The following is a 25177-nucleotide window of genomic DNA, read 5'->3' as shown; positions in this document are numbered from 1 at the left end:
ATATAGTAGTACTATACATATCACGAAATACACTGTGATGGTCTCTGTAAAGTTGTAACCAAGATTGATTTAATAATAAGGTAATCAAACAAGAAAAAAAAATACAGAAGCATATGTAATAATTCTTAGAGAATAACAAGTTGTAATAGGGAAAATCACGTTTATTTTCCTATAGTGATTTCAAAACAGATGTGTCAGGCTACCTATAACTAACTAATACTGAGTGGGGGGGAAAGGGATTGTTAGCAATGGAGTTGGACAGCCCCATTCCTAGCAATATGCCCTATTAGGTCGACCTCTACGTGGTTCCCCCTGGAAACCATCGTGCACAATTCTTGTTGTATTCGTCACGATGGGCTAACTGACCTGCTTCATCCTCACCTATCATCTCTCACTGGTGCCCCGCCAGCGTATACCGTTAGAGCAGCCGGGGTTACCAATCCATTATCATCTATTAAAAACAAAAAACTAATACTGAGTTATATGAGCAGTTAATGTAAAATGAGATAATTTATGCTGGAAAAAAGGGATCTCGATGGTTAGAAATAAAAAAAAAAGAATAAAAATATATATAATAGTTAATTAATATACAATGAATTCGACACAGCCATAAATTAATACATAACAAGGACCAGTTCATTAACACTGGTTGCAACTACATAGCTGTCAGAATTCTCTTGTTCAAAGCTTCGACAAAGAGTTGAAGATCTCACCTGTCCAGTGCACTACATTCGAGATCAGAGGCGCCGAACCTCGCCCCTAGCGAGAGACCCTTTGTGGAAAGATTCCCAAAGCGGCTGTGAGCGGACTTTGATGTCGAGCCCGGCAGGTAATTTGGAAAAACGTTATTTAATTAACTTTCGACAAGTCGGCGTAATCGCGTTACAAAGCCGCCTGCTGAACGGTCAAGTCTTTGAGTTGGAATGGGGGCGGCCGCAACCGAACTTGATTTTTACGCCAAACATACCCACCGTAAAGCGCTGTCATTTTCAGGTGCTTTCCAATTAACATCGCGCCTTTGACCAACCACAGGCCACACAACCAACTGCCGCCATTGTTATTATAGTTAACTGTGTAGTTTTATTAAAGGGTTTTGTAATTGAGACACTTTTGTGAATCGACGAGACAGTAAATGCTATTTGACGTCGACACCGCAAAATTCTGTAACACGGCTGGACAACAGTTTTATGAGTTGCCGAAATAAGTTAAGGCGGATAAACTTTGGGATCGGGAAAGTGCATTTAGTGGAAACACCGAAAGCGAGCCAATGTTCGAGTGTGCGATGAAAAGGCGCCCGGGGCGGTGCGAGCTCGGACGTTGTCAGTCCTTTCTAACTGAGATAATTAGCTCTGTGAACTATCATACAACAAGATGAGCGTCACAATTAGAAAGCTTTAGACCGTTAATGAATATCGTCAGCTTTGCTTGGGACTAAGTTTAGCGAGCGTTTGTAGATAAGTTAGTGTTTATTAGTTCATCCGCGTAGTTGAACTAGGATTAGTTTTAAAAAGTAAAATATTGTATGACGTGTAAAGTTGCGTGTTCCAAGTGAACGAGCGACCCGTTCATATAAACACAGCCGGTTTTGTGTGCTGCTCATTGAACAGCTTAATTGCATTTCTTCACTTCTCTTTGCGGCATTCACACGTCTCATAATCGAATAATTATTTAAACTTTACCGTTTACGAGAAATATGTGTTAATGACACGAGCGGTTAACTATTTCTTAAATTAAGTTGTACTTTTTGTTTTTACCAAACAGAATAGCATTGTTTAAATTTTTTTAAAATGGTATTTTTATTAATATTGTAGTGCAATACATGCAAGTAAAATGATGTTGTAATACAAAAAACACATAGTTGCTTATACTGATGTTTATAAAGAGATAAAAGTTTCATTTGCCATTTTCATTGGCAATTATGAAACTTTTTTAAAATATCTTTTCATTTGATTCATTTTACAGTGCAAACATTTTTTTTTTCATCCAGTCGTTTTAAACCTCTACTAGTTGTAATTTGACTGCATAAAGTTACATTAACATTGAACAAAGCTGCAAAAGTTATAAAATAGACGTACAGACGGATCATTTATTTAGTTGGTCTTCCTTTTGACTATGGAATTATGAAAACTAAATTATACAAAAAACATATATTTTGTAAGGTCTAAAAAATGTCTATACAAAAATAATTAACTGATATCAGATTCAAAATGTACCATCAAATCGATATTGATGTTTGGGTGGTAATACATATGCTGGGTAATCCGACTGATACTAAAGTGAGTGCAAATGGCCTGTGAGTGCTGTCTTTCATCCCACTGTTTCGCTATGATTCGTGAATTTTTAACTACCTTTAAAAGGCTTGTTTGTAGTGCTTTTGCAAATCCTGATGTATTATAATAAGGGAGCTCTTTAGACTGTGGATTTTGTGTTACAACAAGATACTCTATCTAACATTAATTGTAAAAAATGTTGATTTAAATCAATTATTACTATTTGTACTATTTTTAATTTATATGTAAAAAATTTTTGAATTTGCTCGAGTCTAGGTATTCTATGACTTGTTCCAGATATTCATTGTCAGATTTTTTTTTTGTATTCTCACTTTAGAACTAGGCGATTGGTATGCTTGTGTGGCTTTTTTTTTTTAAATTAGGCATTAACAAAATTATCTTAGTAATATAGCGAACCAGGGATGACTACAGTTAGTTACCTGGAACATAGTTCCTCCTAACAGTACGTAGTTCAGTTCACTATACGACACGACGTGTCAGTCGTTTTACGAGCCGTGTTACACTTTTATCGCCGTGTCGTAGTCTACAATAGCAAATTAGGTACGCACTTTTACATGAAAAACTGGAACAGTTAATTAAACCATATCCGACGGAAAATTACTTTTTATCAACATGTTAAGCTATAAAAATGTAAATTTATCCTGTTACGAGTAATGTAATTGTCTGATTGGTTTGTGAAGTAAATAAGCATTTATTTATAGTTTTCATTTTGCCGAAAAAAATGACACGAGTTCAGAAAACGTAGAAGAGAACTTCTGTGATAACTTCTGTCGTGGTTTTAATTTATGACACCACTATTTTAAAACTAAAAATTTTAAAATAAATATACATATATAACTATAATATATATATATATATATATATATATATATATATATATATATATATATATATATATATATATATATATATATATATATATATATATATATATATACTGTTTAGGGATATAGTTTCAAATATATACACAGTTAATCAGCTATACGTTTTAAGGCCGGCAACCGACTGACAAAATTGAGAGGTAGGTACACATTTACAAATGTCATACATTAATGATGTACCCACAAACATCACATCCCTCCACCAGTAGTATAAAATTATCTAAAACAATGAACAGCCTAAAATATCTCAATTACAATTTATAATTTATTTTTTTTTCGAGTCGCTCTAAGGGGTCTTTGACGCAAGGTGTGTTCATTATTATCAGTTGATGGCACATTGAGAGGCTGCACTGGATCCGAACCTAGAGGTATCGGACTCGACGCGCTGTTATCACTTAATATTCTCTCCTACCAGCTCGCTCCTCTCCCAATTTGGACATCATACTATTAATGTTCTCCGGTAATGATTGAAATGAAGAATCGCTGTTTTGATCTTGTTGCTCGTATATGCAATCTTCTTGGCCCTCTGTGCTCTTCTCATATTCTTGTTCAAAGCTTCCAATAATGCTTAATCAAACCTCATAAGTTTTATCCGAGCCTCTATAAGCTAAAATTTGATCCACATGTTTCTTTACATACTGTTTATTAATAACACGTTGTAATCCTAGAACCGATTTCCTTAGATATGATCCCAAATTGCCAAATATGTTTGTTACCATTATTATAATACTGCTTAACTAAAACTTTATCTCCTTTTTTGAAATCAGTTCTGCGATGTCCTCCGTATTGTTTACTCTGTAAGGTCTGTTTATTTTTAACATTAGAATTGGCTGTAGCTGATACTGACTCTGTTAAATTATTTGTCCTATCCGCATTTGGCACGTGCAGCAGGAGGTCGAGTCTACAACGTAAAGACCGACCCAACAACAACTGGGCTGGAGAAAAACCGGTAGTACAATGACTACTATTTCTATAATCAAATAAAAATTTATTCAATTGTTGTAATATAGTTTTCTGTGTTTTGTTTTTTTGTAATATAATTTTTAAAGCCTTTTTTATAGTTTTTACACTGTTTTCTGCTTGCCCATTTGATTGTGGATGATAGGGTGCGATAGTTAAATGTTGTATTCCATTTTTGTTACAGAACTCATCAAATTGATTTGAACAGAAATTAGGAGCATTGTCATAATTATAGTTTTCACCAACCCAAACCTACTAAACAGTTCACATATTTTAGAAATAATCATTTCAGTAGTAGTGGTCGTCATTAAAAAACATTCTAACCATTTAGAGTATTACTACCATGAAATATTTTCCATCTATATACAACATATCTAGATGTATACGTTCCCATGGCTGCGAAGGGTTGGCGCGTTTCGAAGCGCGCCGCATATACTACAAGAGCCGATTTTTTGCTCAATATTCTTATCTATTTGAGGCCACCACATACGACTCCGAGCTTCCGTTTTCGTTTTAACAACTCCGAAATGTGAATTGTGCAATTCGTTTAATAACTGTTCCCTGAAAATAGCCGGAATAACTAATTTATGGCCACGCATTAAACAGTTATTCTCAACTGATAGTTCTAATCTACAGTTATAGTAAGGCCTTAATTCTGGATCGGTTATCTTGGTAGGCCACCCTTTTTCGATGTAACCCATTACTTTTTTAATTAATTTATCGCTAGCTGTAGCTTTTTTAATATCTGTTATAGTCACTGGTTTCAAAATTGTATCCGTGACAAAATTTATATATAAAGCTTGGTCCTCTACATTATTACTGGAATTCTGATCCGGTAATACCGATCTAGACAGGTAATCGGCAACATTTTGATCGCTTTTAATGTATTCTATGTTAAAATTGTAGGCCGATAAAAATAAGGCATACCTTTGTAATCTATTGGCCGCCATTTCCGGTACCCCTTTCTTACTTCCAAAAATTGATAAAAGTGGCCTGTGGTCTGTGCGAAGCGTAAATGGAATCATACGACCGTACAAATAGTAGTGAAACTTTTTTATAGCAAAGACAATAGCAGCCGCTTCCTTCTGGATCTGTGCGTAATTACGTTCTGCTTTGGAAAGTGACCTAGACGCATAAGCAACGACCCGCTCGCGTCCGTCGCTTTGCCGCTGGGCCAGCACAGCGCCCAGTCCTGCTGGACCGGCATCACATGTCACCACAGTGGCTAACACTGGATCGTAATGCGCCAGCACCCGTTCCGATGCCAATTGCTTTTTAATCATATTAAATGTCTCGTCATGTATCGCATCCCACCTCCATTTCTCATTTTTTTCAATAAAGTATGCAGTGGATTTAATAAACTAGAAGTGTTAGGAATAAAGCATCTATAATAATTAACCATACCTAAAAAAGATTTTAATTCATTTACATTTTTTGGGCTTGTACAGTTTAAAATTGCTTCAATTTTCCGATTTATGTAAGCCGTTACGATCTATTTTAAATCCTAAATATTCCACCGATTCTTTGAACAATTCGCACTTGTCAGATTTTAGTCGTAGGCCAGCTTCTTGCAGTCGACTTAACACCTCCTCTAACCTCTTAAGATGTACCTCTTTAGTCGCCCCTGTTATTAAAATATCGTCCAAAAATATACAAGTACCCTCGATATCTGATAATAATTGTTCCATTGTCCGTTGAAAAATAGATGGCGCATTTGACAATCCAAAAACTAAACGGTTGTATATAAACAAACCTTTGTGTGTATTTATACATGTAAATTTTTTTGAATCGTCTAGTACTAATTGATTGTAGGCTCTAGAAAGATCTAATTTAGATTCAACCCCTCCATGCAGTTTAGCAAACAAATCCTCAATAATGGATAATTATCTGAATATAAAGCCTTATTTAATGTCACTGAAAAGTCATATTCTAATATTACCATCTGCCCGAAGAACGGGTACAATAGGAGTGGCAAAATCAGAATATTCTACTTTCTCTAAAATTCCTAATTCCAAAAGACGTTGTAATTCATTTTCTACTTTTGTTCGAAGAGCATTAAAAAATTTTAATTGCGAGTCTGATTTTAATTTTAAATTTATTTTATATTTGTTAAAAGAAACTCATCTTTGAATAAATCACTAAACTTTTTTTTAATAAATCACTAATATTTTCAACATTTAAATTATTGCAACCGACCCTACACAAATGTAAATCAAATGCGCTAATGAAATCCCGGCCTAATAATGCTGGTTGATTGTTTTGTGTATTTATTACAAACAATTTAATTGGTTTAATGCGACCTTCAAAAGTGAAAGTCATTATGTAACCTACAGGTGAGATTTTGCTCCCGTTATAACAATTCAAAACAACTTCACAAAAATTTTTCTTTTCAAACGCGGACCGATATATACTATAAGGCAAGACAGAAACAGCGCTACCACTATCGACTTCGCTCATTATTTTGCAACCATCAATATCGGCTCACCATTAATGCAATATTAAACATATCATATTAACAGTATCGTATCATATAATTACTACGTATATTTATATATATATAACTATATCGACACTTATCTTTTGAATATATATTTCGCGACGAAAATCGCGCCGTTGCTAGGCGCCGAGCCAGGCCGCGGCGCGCCGCCGCCGCCGGTCCCGCCGCCGCCGCCGCCACCGTCGCCGCTGCGGCCGCCGCGCTCATATATATATATATATATATATATTGGTTAAAGGTCAAAGTTTCGACAAGCAAATAACTTTTCTTTCTCCTTCGAAAGCACCATACCGAGAACAAAACGATCTCGAAGCATTGTTTCCAGTTCAGTTTTGTACCCACAATGTTTAGCCAAATTCCGCACTCGAGCTGCCCATTCCGCTAACTCCTCACCCGGTCGTTGTTGTGCCGAGTTGAATTTGAGCCGCTCGCCAAAGGAACTTTTTTTACTTTTGAAATGATTATTTAAAATTTTAATCAACGCTTTGTAGTCGATAACCTCCACAGAGGTCGGGAAGGTCAAATCGATCGCTATTCGGTAGTTATCTTCAGCCATCGCCGTGAGTAACAACGCACGGCGTTTTATCCCTGTCTTGTCTGTGTTATCGTCGATATCATTCGCTACAATATTGTACAAAACGGCTTTGAAAAATGCTCCATTCTTGCGTTCTATGATCGAAGCTGAGACTGCCGCCGAACATGCTTCCACTATACTTCCACTACACTAAATGACTAAATGCACGCTTGAGTTCAATATATATATATACACAGTTAATCATATATATGACAAATAGGTATACACATTTACAAATGTCATACATTAATGATGTACCCACAAACATCACAATATATAACTACAATAAATTAATATTGAATAAATTAATGATTTATTTTCTGAAAAAAAAAATGATTTCTTTTTTATATTTGAAATAGTAATTTTTAAATGTGTAATAAAATTTTTAGAAAAGCCTAATAAAACATCTATATTAAGGAAAAAAAATTCAATTAATTAAAATTATAATTAACTTAAAATTAATTTAAATAGAAATTATTTTATAAATTTAGATCACGAAATCGTGACATCATCACGAATCGCATGTGAAATAATATAATTCTATTAATCAGTCTCAATATAATAGATATGAAAAATGTGTTTTGATTGTATCAGTCTCATTTAATTGTTTTATTGTTACACCTATATCATACAAGTATACATAATAAGTATTGTCGCGTTGCGGTAATGCGGCAAACAAGTACCGCAATCCAATGTCAGTCAAAGCTCGCTCGGTGGCCAGTAGGTTATAATTAACGTAATTAATTAAAGTATAACCTAATCAAGAGTTAGTCACGATATGCCAGTGTTAATAATATACCGACAGAGGTCAGCCGCGGTGCCGCCCACCCGGCCTTTGTAATCGACATCGAGGGGCACTATATTGAAAAATGCATCAGCTCGGATCGAATTAACTGATTCGAACGATCGATAGTAGGTATCGATTTATTCAATTATGTCGAGTTGTTGATATGATTGTGCAGTATGTCTGTACAGCTGTTTAATGGTATCGAGATTGATTTTGTGGCTTTAGAATATTAATAACTTAGGATCGTGTTTTAATTATTATTTATTATATCCATCATTAACTGTCTACTGTAGAACACAGGTCTTCCCCATAAGGGGAGTTATGCCAGAAGTTGCCATGCTTGCAGGACGGTTGGCAACTCTAGTTAGGTTTTGGTGATGTTTAAAAGGGACACTGCTAGCCGTCTCTCGACCATTAAGTTCCCTTAGTCGCCACTTACTACACTCATGGGAAAGGAAGAAGTAACCTATTCTATGGCGGGACCACACGACAATGTGTTCATGAAGTACGTTAATTAATATTGTGATGCATTATAAACTACCATAATCTAATACTAAATAAAAGGGGGGAAAGGGATTGTGAGTAATGGAGACTAAGAATCCCATTGCTAGCAATATACCCAACCAGGTCGACCTCCTCTCGGTTCCCCCTGGAAATTATCATGGTTAATTCCTGATGAATTCATCATGATCGGCTAACTGGCCTGTATTCATTCTCATCAATTACCCTTCACTGGTGCTCCGCTAGCGTATCTCGTTAGCGCAGGCGGGGTTACCATTCCATTTTCACCCATAAAAAAAAACTAGATAAAATAAAAATTGAATTTCTTCTGTATACCAAATATCCTCCATTATAGGTTTCTTGAAAAATGTAGTTACAGTATTAACTATTTTTTGTAGGACTTTATTTTAAATTTAGTGGAGTGTAAAACTATGGTTCTAAAAATGTTACGTACCTCCTCGTAGTCTCTATGGGAGTGTGGTTGTGCGGGCGCAGAGGTTGGTGGCGCTCATTCCCGCGAACGACGTGGGCGCCCCACTTTGCCCTTGCGCACCGGCGCCACGGGACCCGTTGACGCGTTCGCACTCTTCATTAGTTTCTGCCAGTCCTGTTCGCATACTAGTGACCCCGCGATCATATAATACCTGTTGGAAAATAAACAAATGAATATCTATCAACTGAGTTATTACATATCTATTTGAGAACATTATGTGTCTACCTAACACTTTTCTAAGGGGCAAAATGATTGTTGGTAATGGGATATAACAGTCCCATTGCTAGCAATATACCCTATTAAGTCGACCACCACGCGGTTTCCTTTGAAACCGCCGTGGTTTTTCATCCTCACCTATTATCTCTCACTGGTGCTCCGCTAGCATATACTAATAGCAGCAACTGAGGTCACAATTTCATTTTTTTCCTTTAAAAAAAAACACCACTTGGAACACTCTTACCATATGGAACTACACAAATGATCGGTTACATTTCTATTATGATTGATGCCATAATCCAGAATGTTAAAAATTGTTTAATTTGTGTTTGCAATTTTTAAGTTTAAATCTTTAAAAATGCAACGCAGAATATAAGTATTTTGAGAACGCAAATAATGTAGAATAAAATGCAACAGGAAAACGCAGTTGAAAGCAGAATAACTTCATCAGAATATTTATTGTCACAGTAAGTGACATAATGTACGATACGAACACGAAGATAATTTGTAGCTCGAATTAAGACGAATGATTTAAAGTTTGTGGAGATAAATTAGCTGTATAAGATTAATATCATCGATATACAGCATGGATTTATAAGGCGGTGTTGTTATATTGTGCTATTTTTAAGATAGAGTTTATCAATTCGCCTTTTTTTTTGTTATTATGCTATGCGAAGTTTTTGACAATATTGAACAGATATTGAGTGAATTCTTTTAGCAATGACCGGGACTTAAGAAGCTGTCTGTATTTTTTTGTGGTATAAGTTCCACATTTGACGATTCCACGTTCTAAGTTCAAATGTTTTGATGTTGTACATCTTGATATACATTATTTACTACCACCATTTTAAAATAAGAATAAAAGAAACAAATTTTACTTTCGATATATAAATGTGCAATCTATTAGAATGATCATTTATATAATCAATTAATTTTACGTCCTCCTTGCCTTCTTAGAAAGAAATCTTTCACAACGATTTAAATATGTTGCAAATCATATATACATTACGAATACGGGAATAGACGAGCAATATCTGTGATCATATTATTAAGATGTCTGCAGGCGAGGGTTATGTGAAGTCACGGGATATAGCTAGTCAAACTTTATTCTAATCACGCATTTCAAATGATTACTTGACGTAGATTTAACAAAATTTTACGCACCTATCGCCCGGCATAAGGTTCGATCCACATTTGGAGCAGGCGAAACACTTTATGTGGAAGACGTGTAGTGGTTGCTGGGGTGCATTCGTTCGCATTACGAACTCGCTCGCCGGGATCGCTTGCCCGCATGCTGCGCACGCGCCGCCTGTGCCGAACATTCTGCAACAAAAAAAAAATTGATTTTAGAATTGAAAACAAACATAAAAAAATATTTTAGATTTGGTAACAAAAAATAAATAAATCGATTTTATATCATTAGGAGCACAGATGAACGTTACAGGTGATGTTTTGTTTTAATTTACCAAGTTATGTCGTCACATTAATTCATCGTGAGTAACAATTTAAGTATATAAGTTTCGTTCCAAGTAAATTATTTTATTATAACGAAAAACTGTTGAAATGAAATGAAATATTTATTTACTTTAAACAGACATTTGACATTCTAAAGGCCATGTCACAGAACTTTTTGGCATGTGTTTAATTGTCTTAAAATTGTAGGCATGCAAATCTAATTTATTGTTTAAATAAGGATACAAATTAAAGTTTGCAATTATTAAGATTATAGAATAAAAAAAAAAAATTCAAATCAAATCAATAAATGCGTGTAGGTATATATTCAATATCGTCAAATAAAATTAACAATTACGTTAACGCATAAAACCGTCGGTATTTCTGTAGTTTTTAGTAGTTCGAACATAATAAGAGACGAACTTAATGCCATCTCTCGGATTATTTTAACACACAAAGCTTTTAATATCAGTCAGGTTCGAACTCACAACCTACGGTTAAAAGTTAAATTTTGCAAAATATTTCATGTATTATCAACAACAAAAAAATAATATTATAATACTTGCATACACTGATATTTTATGTACAATTCTTCAATACAGACGACATGCTATATTTAATTGAGCTTCGGAATAGAAGGCAACTTATAACGAGTCAGTACCAATCCGTTTACTGCTCGTTAAGTTATAATAAATGGATAATATAGCAAGGTAATGACACCTGCCGTAAATCAACTAATGTACATTCGATATACATCTGATTTTATGGCATTGGATATTTTATTATTGTACTCAAAACTCTAATGACGATCTTAAATTATAATAAAATTTACATATTTTTATACACAGACAACAAGGAACTACGCTACGGTTTAGTTCATACGCTTTTCTTACCATGTACAGTACCATGAACTTTATACAATATACTGTAATATCCACGGCTTCTTGTGTTGCCGTTCCTGAGGACAAGGGTACCTTCGTTCCTTATAATCTCACCCTTCAAACTAAAAACCAACTACGGAAGCATACCTATATAGTGGCAGAGCGTCCTTTTTATTTGTAATTAAATACCCTACTTCTTTCGAATGCAACTTCGTATTATACCTATTTCAATTTGATTCATATAATTCTTATAAATCAATAAGGCAATAATGATTATATGAACAACTAAACCTACTTAATGTATTTATTTATGAGCTACTGCTAGATAAGTTCTGTTCTTCCAGCGTTTTCTTAATAAATGACAATATCTTGTCGAGATATTAAATTATAACAATATGATATTACTTGTTACGTGGCACGCGCAGTCGTCTTGTTTGACGAACGAGAACTGAGATTAATTAAAATTATAATAAAGAAGTGAACTACGCGCGTCCCAGAATGTCGCTGATGCACTAATATGTAGCTAAAGTTTTAACCACTGTAATGTAATAAACATGAAATAAACATAAATTGTAAAGATAGTTGCATGCTTATTACGTAATTACGTTTAAATTTTTAAGTTAATTTGAATGAAATTTGGTAGAAATATATACCATCACATGAGTAAAGCCGCGATGCATAGCTGTGGGGTATAGCTAGAAATATAAAGAATCAAAGAAGATCCTATGACCACAAATTTAGATATAATTAAAAATAATAATATTTATATTTTGTACCTTTTTTTGTATTTAGTATGAAAATTTTACATTCTTCATCTTTTTTTTAAAATCCAATATTTTATTAACGTTGCAGTTATAGACTAAGTTAAATATCAATTTAATTTTAAAGTCATTGAACTAATTACAAATAAGAATTAACTATTTTTCTAGAAAAGCAATGAAGTTAAATAGATCGAGTATTCTATTTTTAGTAACTTACCATCCGTTCTCACACTGGGAATACCAGTGTTTTTATGGTCATTTTATAATCTTAATGGGTCATTATAATAATAGCTAATAAGTCTCGGACGAGTATTATTTAACAACTTAAAAATAAATCGCAGTAACAATCCGATGGGAAGCAATCCAAATATAATTACCTGCGCATCTTTGCATTATACGTTTACAAATAATTTAATGCCGAACGATTTAAAGATAAATTTGAAAGTCTTAAAAGATAAATTCGCTTCAATCACTCGGAGCAAATAGGATTTCGTTTCATTTACTCCGGTGAGAGCGTTTTCAATTAAGGAGCGCCCGACAAACAGTATCGGCGTATGAAGGTAAAATTAATTAAACCGAGCCAAGACAAACATGTACGAATCTATTTGTGTTGGACGCACGCGGAAACGATATATAACATACGCCCTAATAGAATATAGATAAACATATAAAAATGCTAATGGCAAGTAAAGGTAACTGTGGAACTTTTTAAATAGAACTTGCTTATTTGTTAAAGAAAAAATTCTAATGTTATGTCTACGTATATGAATATAAATACATGTCAAAAAATATATGGTATCCAAACCACACATTAACGAGTGTAAAAAAGAATAAGAGCAAGAAAATTATCGCTTATCTAAGCTAAAGACCTATGAATGTCTGCAATATAAATAATGTTAGTTACATGTTTTGAACATAAAGAGTTCACTTTAAGAATTAGATAACTTTATCCGTATCGAAAAAGAGGCTGTGGGCTATACTAATATTACAAAGAAGAAAATTTTATTGTTTATTTATTAGTAATGGATAAAATAAAAAACTACTCAATTGGTTTTAAAATTATTTCATCTGTAGAAAGCTATATTAACAGCAAATAACATAGTCTATATATTATTTAAAAAAAATCTATCTACTCATGTGAAATCGGGCCGAATCACTAGTATGTTATCCGTGGATTAGATAATTTCTCATCTAGGTAATTCGAAAGTTAATTGGTATAATGTGTATAGATAGGCCATAGCCTATCCCCTCACACATCTCTCAGAAATAAAAAGAAAAAATATTTTACTTAAGATAGAGAGACCGTTTGTTAGTAATTTATAGCTATAATATCAGTAATTAATTACTTTTACTATGTTATAATATAAAGGAAAATAAGAAAGTAAAGTACATCAAATATTCAATACGACTAAGATAAAATGACTTAGTCACTATCTGTACTATAAAGTAGATAATATTGCTTTATCACCGTATACCATTACTGAATAATTGAATAACTTTTCTACGTAGCAATCGAAGTTGTCTAACTCTTGAACTATTAGTAAGTACATCAACAAAACAAATAACGATCGCATTAATTAACGTTATTAACTTTCCGGCTCCGAGACGAGTTTCTTAATCATGTTTAGATCACCGAATGGACTATTAATTAGGATGTAAGACATTAACACACGTGCCCTCATATTTATTCGACCGTAAATCCTGTACCTTTAATCAACTTTCGAAGGGTTAAGCTTTCCAACTGATAAAAGTGAAATGTTGGTTATCTCTTGAGAGAAATGAGATTTTATTTGTATAGTCTTTAAGAATTTCTAATCGGGAACAACTTTTAGGTTTCCTTTCACGATATTAATTAACGGGCGTGTATTTAGCAGGAGTTTAATATATGGGGAAGTTTGGCGCCTGTCTCGAGCAAGTAGGTATCTACCAGTCGAAGTTTATTTGCCTTCGTTACGTGTAAAATTGAATACGTCGCCGTGAATCCTCATTAATTTAAGATGAAGCCTGTATCTTGACATGTTATTTTATTCATTAAAGGGAACGACTTGAGTCGCACGGTTGTATACGTGTCGAGTTTGGATTGTTATAAGAAAATAATTCAAAGCCTCTCGACTAGGTCATTATATCGAGGGGTGGAGAAACAGTCGAAAGAGTGCAGATAGAGCAAAAATAATTTTTGGTCTCTCTTTATCTACTGTAAAAATCAAAGAAGCATCACCTGCTAATAATATTTCACTAATCATCTGTACAACATTGCAAAAAAATCATTAATATAAGAATAAAAATAGGCTAAGAATAGACCCTTGAGATATACCGTAAAATATATGAGGTATATACAGAAAGAGCCATGTACAATAGTATACTTGTAATTTTTAAGTAAGTATTTTATGTCTTAAAAATATGTTTTTTTTAATTAATGTGTACTCATGATGCACAATCAAAAAAGATTTATAGTTTTTTTCTTATTTTATTCTTGATAAGATTTTATAATTAAGATATTATAAAATCTTATTAAGGTCATATTTAATTTTTGCGCAAAATATAAATAAAAAAATATCGAATAGTTAATGAACACCGACCTAATTTTGTCCGTAAAATTGCAAATCTTCGAATGCATTTTCTTGCATAAATATTTTCCTATTTATACTCATACATATAATAAATGTGAGAGTTGGTCAAGATGTTTTAATGTTCAGATGATTGTTAAGTGCGCTGTGATGTTTAAAGAGCAGATTTATTTCATTTACAGAAATAATCAAAATGTTATTTAAAGAAAGAATATCACTAAATGTGATAAGTGGTAAGAGGAGATGTAGGGTGGGGACGATCGAGTCCCAGAGACCCTCAATAATGTCGAGATGCGGCTCGGCCGGGATATCTCTAACTTGTTGCTTCGCCAACTCGATTTGGCGTAGACATAAGAATTCCTAGATATTCTTTAAAGTACATTTGTTAGCTACTACATAATAAAATATTAAACAGGTATTTGTTATGAAATATAATTATTCTGTTGCATCTTTTTGCTATTTTATAGCCTATAGTATAATTCCATAAATTTGTTTGATTATCTGCGTTAGTTATTAATTTAGTACCAAGTCAAGTTAAGTGAAACTTTAAAAATCAATATTATTCTTTTTTAGTTTTTTGCAATTTTAATTATTTATTAAATATTATTATTCAAAACTTTCAATACGTAATATACATATATAATTAGATATAAAATGAATACTTGGTAACGTGAATTATTTTAAGAACTTATTATGAAATTAGGCAATGTTAATTTAAAGACTGTTAGAAACTAAAACTAAAGATGTAATCTCTAGGCACTGACGAACTTAATAATTAGTAACAGCTAGTACAATACGCCTATTAAAAGTAGAAGGAATGTTAAGACAAAACTGGAAGAAATATGAGATAAAATTAATTAATATTTGGAACAACAAAATTGTTATTGTTAGTTATTAAGTAGACAACTTCATATCGAATAACTATAGTCTACAATACATCTCTGCTGCTTGCAGTCAGGACCCTGTAGGGTTGCTATGAGTTTCTTACTTTTACTCACAAATTTGTGGAAAAAAAAATCTGTTATACTAAAAAGTGATATTTGCCTATAATTAACTTATACATTTACATGTGTTATTTTTTTCTTTATATGTATGTAGTTGTGAGTGTCAATGTTTAAGTTGTTGGTGGATTAATGTGTAAATAAATTGTTACATCGAAGAAACCAACGTATTGGAATTACGTATATGATATACATATCACAATTAATATCCGAATTATGTATGTGTTGGTCCTTTTTAGTTATTCATCCGGTTTCTTGGGTTTAAGGTTATGCCTTGTGATGGAATGATAATAGACTCGTTGATTTTAGATTGAAGTTTTTTCATAACACGAACTGATATTTTTCTTATACCTTTTAAGGTGAACTTTTATTTAGTAGTCACATACTAATTCCTTTTTTAAGATTTTTTTATTCAGAGGCGTACTCTATGTATATTGCTTGGTTTTCCATTATGGAACTTTTTGAGTTTATAATGTTATACTTACTGTAATTGCGACGAAATTAAGTTGCAGTCGTATAGTCAAGTAGACCATTGGAGTTAGTGAAATCTAAATTTGGCACCCCTATAGCCGCAGTGTCGGTGTATCAAGTTAGCACGTCGTTAGCAAGAAACTCGTTAGCGGCGCGTGCCGACGACAAGCCAAGAATTTGTTAATGACACATGCCGCCCGCACCCCACAGCACTGCTTGCATGCGCGAATCAAGCTGTTTGACGTACTAGAAGCGTCTAATGAGTATGACGTTTATTGTCATAATACAAAGTGGAATCCCACTGTTATGGTTAACCTGAAAAGCCTCTCAAGAATTACTGTGTCTGGAAATACATGCAGCTCATTATGGTGTGGCAACTGAGATAAAATAAAATGCGAATCACAGATAGTAGACAAATATAAAATTGTGTAGGCTGCTAATATGCTAATTAAATGAAAATAAAAAAAAAAAAAATAGAAGGTAAGTTAAAAGCATAAGATTTCTAAATGTCTATCCTAAATTTGGCACAGTAAATTTTGTGAAGTGTGCAAAATTCAAACATATATTAGAAATGGAAGGGGAAGATTAAAGGAATGACAACATAGAATCACCTATTTTAGTGATCAAATCTATCCACAGCAAGAGTTACTAGGTGTGTACCAAAATGTTTCATAATTAAAAAGGAACCAGATTTTTTTTTATAAAGGTTTTTGGGTGTATTAAACTTAATTGCAGTTAAGAAACTGCTAAGCAGATATTCAACTATAAATTTAATTTATATATAATTTATTATATATATATATATATATATATATATATATATATATATATATATATATATAATATTGAGAAAATATAATTCCCTACATATTTAAATGATAAACGTGACAGATATATGAATGTATGATTTCATAAGTCCAGGATATTAGGATCACGAATTTGTATTGACTCACTACCTAAACAATAAACGAGCAAATGTTAAATTAGTAATTGAATTGGTCTTTCTATAGGTACAGTTTCTGTATAGGGATTCCCAACTAATCAACGATACCTATAGCTAAATGCACGTTATTATTCTGTAATACTATTAATGGGCGTAAACAAGCGCGTCCTCGTTTTCAATTAATGTTTCCTGTAGTTATTAAAAATAGACCTGCGAAAAACAACGGGTAGACAGTGGGAACACATAATTAACTCGGGTCACGATCCCAAAACCTCTCGTGGCACCGTGCCTGCAAATCTACCTAGAATGAACTTCAATTCTACTTTATATTATTTTACATTGACACAAACGATCGATCACATAGTACTTACACGTGTAATAATGTGTGTAATTTAAACATAAATTTGTATTTTGCATAATAATAGCAGAAATATCAATTTAATTCTAAATATATGGTATCGATGAAGTATTACAGGTTTTATTTACTGCTTTTATTAACCTATATTGAGTAATACGTGTAATGTCATAGTAAGATTAAAACAGTTCTTGACATTTTTAACATTTAATAATTTTAATCCTAAATTTTTAACTATCGGGTAATAATAAATGTACAAGTAGTTTAGTAAGATGTAATCGTATACGTACTGATCGTGGGTAAAAACTAGTAATATTATAAAAGCAATATTGCAATTTTACTTTGGATAATTCAATAATATTTTACATTAAACTGCAGTTATCAACTAGTGTAAAAATGACATATACATTCCATAGGAAAGTTCTTACAGAGAGTAAAGTTATTATAGTTCGAGAGAAGGTTCTAGATACACAATTCAGGATGATGCTATTACTATTTACTATTAGGCTATAGTGTACCATCAGACAAGCTGTATGCTTGATTGCCACCTTCTTGGTGTAAAAAAAAAATAGTTAAATATAATTATTAGTTTTTGTGTCATACTAACAAAATAAGGTTACTTCCTTTAACATTACAGTATGTATCTGTAATTACAGTGACCTCAATAAAAAAAAAAAACAGAATGGGGGGAAACGTTTACGTTATTACCGTAATTAACCGGTATCTAATCTATGCATATTCATATCCGAAACATCGCATGCTGTGTACATACCACATTCTTCATATTTTCTACATTTAATTAACGACACAAAATTCTCTTTGAACTATTTGAAATATTCTGTTGTTATAATCAATTCGAAATATTTTATTTATTAACGCCTAGTGGCGAAGCAATCTCGTATTCAAATTGACATACCTAGTAAAACAACAGAGCCTCCGGACTAAGTTCCATAAACTCGTTTCAAACTCCCCCTACACACTCTATCGGCGATTTTTAATTAAGTCCCCAGCGAGCGGCAAGCGAGCAAAGTAACACCATCAATTCATTATCCTAAACTCTGGCTCGATTGTTCCTCGCTCGCTACTTACGCAAACTTTCATTTTAATCAAGCGTTTAATTAAAAATTATCCGAGAAAAACAAAATAAGCCCGTTAGGGCGGTCTGAACTAATTAAGGCATGCGATGAGCCGGCCGACAAGAGCGGCCTGTGAGGTGAGCGTCCTTTAATTAAATGCCTTGTTCTAGCGGAGCGGTGGGCGCTTAACGAAACTATTACTACACTATCATGAAAAAAGTTAACCAGTGTTAGGGGCGGGACACGCTGATTGCGGTGGTACCTCCTCGTGTAATCGTCGCTTCTCTCACCTATACCTTAAAGACATTTATTTCTGTAATATAGTACAGTGAAACATTACCTAAAATGTAGTTCCAGAAATATGCAAGAAAAAATTTATTGTAGGAGTTGGTGACATAAGAGTAGATTCATTTTAGATGCAGTCGATTTCTCAAAATGTAATAAAAGCATCAAACTTCAGAATTAATCTATAACCAATACAAGAGTAAACCGTATTAAATCCAATAATAATGTTCAAAATATATAATAATATTCTTTCAGTTAAAAAAAATCTAAATTGGTTTATAAATAACATGATATATGAGTTAACAAACATAAAACAAAACAAAAAAACGACTGTATTGAGAAGTTCCTTCTTTTAGAAGTCGTTTAAACGTACACAATTGATACTGCTTTTAAATGTTAGTTTCTTTAGCCGATATTCATGTTCAATTGATTAGGTGCTGTAGTCAGAATAGAATTATCTGGTCGGTTAAAAATAACTCGCACAGTTTACGGTACCAGCATAATCGACACCGTTCAACTGGGTTTATTTTTATACGCTTTAATTTACTAAAATGTTGTTGATAACATGTATATCTATCTGTTTTTAAGAGAATTTTATTTAATTTTTAAAATTTAGATCTACAGAAGTCATAAAGTAGTTAATATCCGCAATTATGAATTGAGCGAAATATTACTTCCTTCGCTGTTGAGATCGCTGTAGAAAAGTTTTACTATTATTTTCATACAAGCGTAGATATTCATTGTTAAGTAGTTTTTGAATAAATATTTAACGTTAGATAAAGGATAATTAAAGATTGGAGTTCTTAAAAAAAAATCTGCGAATTATATTATGATAAAATTAATATGATATCTGTGTTAGTCTCAATTGATTGCAAAAAAGAATTATTCAGAATCTATAAACAAATTGGAAAGATGGGATAATGTACACAAAGAAAAAATACAATTAATTTAAGTACCTACTTTTTTAAATCGCTTTAAAAGAAGGTAAACATAATATATACTTAATGAGATTAAACAAAATACAAAAAACGAAATAGGTTTATTTACACATATTACTTATTATGTTTAATTATAAATTCAAATGCCTGGTATACTATGATATATGATGTGTCCTTGAGTGGTGACAGCGTAGTTGTATAGCACCCAGTATGTTTATAGACCGTTGAGGTGAGCGTCCTTTAATTAAACAGTAGCTGACGATGCCTGGCGAAACCGTGAGTCAAGTGGAAAAACTTAACAATGGCGTGGGCGTGGCCTAATGATACGGCTATTATAGGAGTGAAGGTAAAAATCTCTGTAGCAAATCAAATGTTTTAACGTTGTAAAAATAGTTATTTTAAATTCTTCGTATGGCGAGGAAGAAAAATACGTGTCATTAGATTATTTCCTAATCAGAATGGCATAAGAGGTTTTTACCGATTGGTCCCGGCATAGAATGGACCATCCGTTCCTTTCCCATGGGTGTCGTAAGAGGGGACTAAGGGAACTTAATGGTCGAGAAATGGGCAGCAACGCCTCTCTTAAAACATTACCAGAAGTCTAACTGCGGTTGCTAACCCATCTGCCAAGGGTGGCAACTACTGGCAAAAGCAGTAGTTAGCAGGTAGCAGTTCAGCAGTGGACAGTTAACGGTTGATGTGATAACGATAATGATCTATGAATAAGAGGAGAGATGATTATGGAAACAAGAGAACTGTTCAAAAGAAGGAAACCTGAAAATCAAAGTCTTTACAAACTTTTACAATATTTCTCTTACGAAGTGCAAGAGTATGTTGTGTATTTTGTAATTTAATAAATTATTATCTTTATAAGCATTTTGATTGTTTTTAACCCCTAATCCTTGGAACTATCAGTCGAAAGTGAAAAATTCTTTATGCAGTTGATAGCTTATTTATGATCGTAAGTATAGCCAGCTACACCACAATACAATCACAGGCGAAGCCTTGGGATGCAGCTAGTTCCAGATAAAATTGAAAGTTAATGTTATTTTCGTGAAAATTTTTGACTCTGCATAACTTTTGCAGCAGCTTACTTGCAAATTGGGACTTTCGTAATCTTGTTTAGAGCCGTGAATAGGCCTTTCTATTTTAAATAAAATTACACATAAATCTAGATAAACAGGTGAGCCATGAAATAATCCAATTTTTCAAATTTATCCACAGTTATATCGTCATAGTCGTAGAATAGTGACGGATCTCTATATGTAATCTTCGTCAAATCCGTCAGTATTCTACGACTATGACGATATATGAGTTTAATAATTACTTTAATTACACCAGAGGAAGACTTTATACAAAAGTCGTTTGCTTGGGCACCTCTGTCCCATTCATGTTTCTATCGTGACGCAGTTGTGTTTACATGACTGTGTTTCGTTTTGAAAGGTGGGAAATGGCAGTGAAATTACATGGTTCAGAGGAATAACATCTGAGTTCTCAAGAATGACAACGCATGGGGAGTATCATAAGTGAAACAGTATACTCTGTTATGTCCATAGTATTGCTCATGTCTATAGGCGACGATTACCACTTTCCATCAGGTAGGCCGTCAGCTTGTCTGCCATTTTAAGTTGCATAAAAAAAAAACTTATTTAATTATAAATAGTTATATGTATGTCTAGTTATTTAAAGACTAAAACTATTAAAACCAAGTTGTTAAACATTTATCCAAGTAATACAGACCGAGGTAATGAAGTACACAGCGGAGTTAGTAGTTGGTGGATAAGTTGGCTCAAATAAGCAGCGATTAGGCGAAATTAGCAATTTTAGGAGTTGAATAATATTACTTATTACCTATCTTTTTTTTTTGATGAAAATGGAGTGGGATACGCTGGCGGGGCACCATTGAAGGGTGATCGATGAGGATGAAAACAGGCCAGTTAGCCCATCATGATGAATTTATCAGGAATTAATCATGATAGTTTCCAGGGGAAATCGCGAGGAGGTCGACCTGGTTGGATATATTGCTAGCAATGGGATTCTTAGTCTCCATTACTAACAATCCCTTTCTTCCCCTACCTACCTAATTGCATCGTGCAATTAATAACTAAGTATACTATGGATCATATACCACATTATTTGCCGGTTTCATACAATCATCATCATCATTCCAGTCATTAATTGTCCCCTATTGAACATAGGAATCCTCTATAAAGGGGGGTTTCGCCAGTAGTTGCCACGTTTAGCAAGCGGGTTGGCCATTACAGTCAGGCTTTGGTGATATTTTAAGAGAGACGCTGCTGCCCATCCCTCAGCCATTATCTCTTACACTCGACAATACCCACGGGGTAGGAAGGGGTGTCGTAGCCTAATGTTAAGAATTTTAACACGACAGAGGTTTAATTCTTAGGCGGTTTATAAAATATTAACTATTTTTTAATCAATATTTATATATTCCTGAGTTAGTCAACAAGTACCACTAAAATATATTTCTAAAGTTCTTCTAATTTTTTTTTTGTTTTGTTACCTAGAAATCTTACAATAAGATAATTAACGTTCAAATTAAAATTTTGTAAAACATTTGTTAGTAAGCTCCAAGTTTCCTAATTACTTTTAGTACCAATATCAATTAATTTGCGTTAAGAATTAATTATCTCTGCATTACGGACCCCGATTTATTACTAAAGTTTCATTTTATTAATTCCTCAAAATAATCGGTACAGTCGGAAATATTTTTAAATATGTTATTTAATTTTTTTATATATTAGATAAAATTCAAATTTTCTTTTCTGTTCGTGACCTGTATCATTCTGATATAGGCACTGTTTGTCATGTATCAACTAGTTCCCACCAAACATACCATGATGATGAGGAATCAATTAGACACAAAGATGTTTATTTTGATTTTTACAAATTTATTGGAATACTAGCGGCCCGTCCCGGCTTCGCACGGGAGGACATTTTACATTTTAAAAAGTGGCCATTAAGGCTGTACACGCTACGGAAGCTAAAAAATGGAGTAACTTCGATCGTAGTGTGATGAAAATTATATTATAACCTGCCCAGGAGTATGAAGAAAATTGTACCAAGTTTCGTTAAAATCCGTCGTGTAGTTTTTGTTTCTATAACAAACATACAGACAGACAGACAGACATACAAAAATTTTACAGATCGCATTTTTGGCATCAGTATCGATGACTAATCACCCCCTGATAGTTATTTTGGAAATATATTTCATGTACAGAATTGACCTCTCTACAGATTTATTATAAGTAATAGAAGATTATACGCATTTTAATTCTATCTTATCCCATTGCCTTCGTCATTTTATATCATCATCATCATATCATATCAGCCTTTAACTCTCCACTGTTGAACATAAGCCTCCTCCTTGGAGGTTTTGCCAGTATTTGTCACGCTTGTCAGGCAGATTGGCAACCGCAGTCAAGCTTTAGAGATGTTTTAAAAGGTACGCTGTTGCCCATCTCTCGCCCGATTTAAGTCGGTTCTTACGATACCCACGGCAAAGGAAGGGGTGGCCTATTTTATGCCGGGACTACACAGTCTTTTTTTATGCATCTCTCTAAATTGGTTTCCACACAACATACGCAAACATGTTTTACCCTTTTTAAATTCAACCTGTAGTAGTACAAAATTTTGAGATTTTTAGAGAACAAATATATTTACATTTTATTATTATACTAATGAGGCTAACATAACACACTAATTACAACCTCCACATGAAAATACAAAATTTTATATTTAATTACATATAAAATAATATATGTTACATATGTTATTGCGTAACTTGACAAGTACCTAATTAGTAGGTATATTTTAATATTCGTATGTACCTTACCGCGAAGAGTTCGATAAACGTTTATTTATTTATTATTAACACACACATTGAAATTATAAATTAATTCGGAATAATGGGTTATTGTAGGAAAAAAGAAACTGCTTATTTTTTTTTGAACAGCTTAAAAATAAGCAATATACTTTTTAGGCACTTTGGATGAATTACCAGCATTGGTTACCATTTTTCATGAGGTAACCCGTAACTTTAATGTCAAAGGATAGATAATTATTATTATTATTATTATGCTCACAATCAAGAAAAAAAAAATACAGTATTTAAATTGGTTCATTTTCACAGAGTCACGGAAAACATGATGTAAAAGGAACTCCTAACTCAGAAATAGGTCTAAGATGCGATCAGAGATAAACACGTAATAACATACGTTCATGACTGTAATTTTTAATGGAATAAACTGGTAGATATTACGCCAAATACGTAACAATAGTGAATGTATGATTTTATAGAGTAGTGGTATTAAGTTTCAATTATAACGTTTAATATAAAGACCACGAGTGATTAATACGTTTGTATGCGTTTAAGAACAAAAAAATAATAATTTTCTTTACAATAAATTGTCAATGCTACAAAAGAATAGATATAATAATATTATATCTATTATAATATTATAGTATAATATTAATTAAAACGGAAAAGGTAAATCAACTCTTTCCCATAATTATATCAATTATCTGTAACGTGTATAAATAATAATAATTTATTACTCAAAACATTTGTCAAAAGTCGGCTCGCACGATGAGCTAATCGACTATCACCGCTAATTGCCCCCGTCTGCCCCCCTGGGGGCTGGCCCCGTCCCGAGAGCGCCCGGGCGCCCACCCCCGATCCGCCGCTAACTAATTAGATAAGTTTGCAACTCGACTGTACTTCTGGTGCTCAGCTTTGCCGGTAAGCATCAATCTTTTTAATTAAACATTTTTGACACCGCAACGATTAGCCATCGAAGCCATCTCTATGCTAATATTTTGAATAGTTTTAATTTAAATGCAAAACGAAGAGTGAACGCGACCGTAACTTTGGTTCACAGACTAGTTAGGAGTATTTTTAAATTAAAAACGATCTCACAACTAACTTTAGCATTGTGACACTAAAGTTCGCTTTTGTTACAATGTATATATTTAAATAAATATATTTTCAATTATAAAAAAATATTATAGAATATTAATAGATAGATCGATTTATTTATTGAGAAATTTTTGGGATGTATGTTACGCAGCTTTAATGTTTTAATATTTAAATAGATTACAATTTGTCACGCACATAGACAATATCTTGGATACTTCATATTCTAATTCACGTAAAGCCACGGGGCAAAGTTAGTTAGAAATATATACTAAAGTTCATAGTCATCATCGACATATCAGCCGTTATCT

General features: G+C 33.1%; 1 protein-coding gene across 2 annotated transcripts in view; it reads right to left on the bottom strand.

The window, feature by feature from the left end:
* Window positions 1-25177, bottom strand: part of LOC113516658 (LIM domain transcription factor LMO4) — a 221564-nt gene that overhangs the window by 37119 nt on the left and 159268 nt on the right. For both annotated transcript variants that reach the window (XM_052901988.1, XM_026901114.3), the window contains exons 3-4: window positions 10365-10523; window positions 8946-9135 (exon numbers count right to left, since the gene is read on the bottom strand). In XM_052901988.1, coding sequence (XP_052757948.1) covers window positions 9000-9135; window positions 10365-10523 — 295 coding nt within the window. In that variant the 3' untranslated portion in view covers window positions 8946-8999. The remainder of the gene's footprint in view (window positions 1-8945; window positions 9136-10364; window positions 10524-25177) is intronic.

Source organism: Galleria mellonella, unplaced genomic scaffold, assembly GCF_026898425.1.
Source record: "Galleria mellonella isolate WM207_F2 unplaced genomic scaffold, CSIRO_AGI_GalMel_v1 utg83, whole genome shotgun sequence".
Lineage (NCBI taxonomy): Eukaryota > Metazoa > Arthropoda > Insecta > Lepidoptera > Pyralidae > Galleria > Galleria mellonella.
The sequence above is the reverse complement of the archived record's forward strand: the minus strand, read 5'-3'. Positions and strand labels throughout refer to the sequence as shown.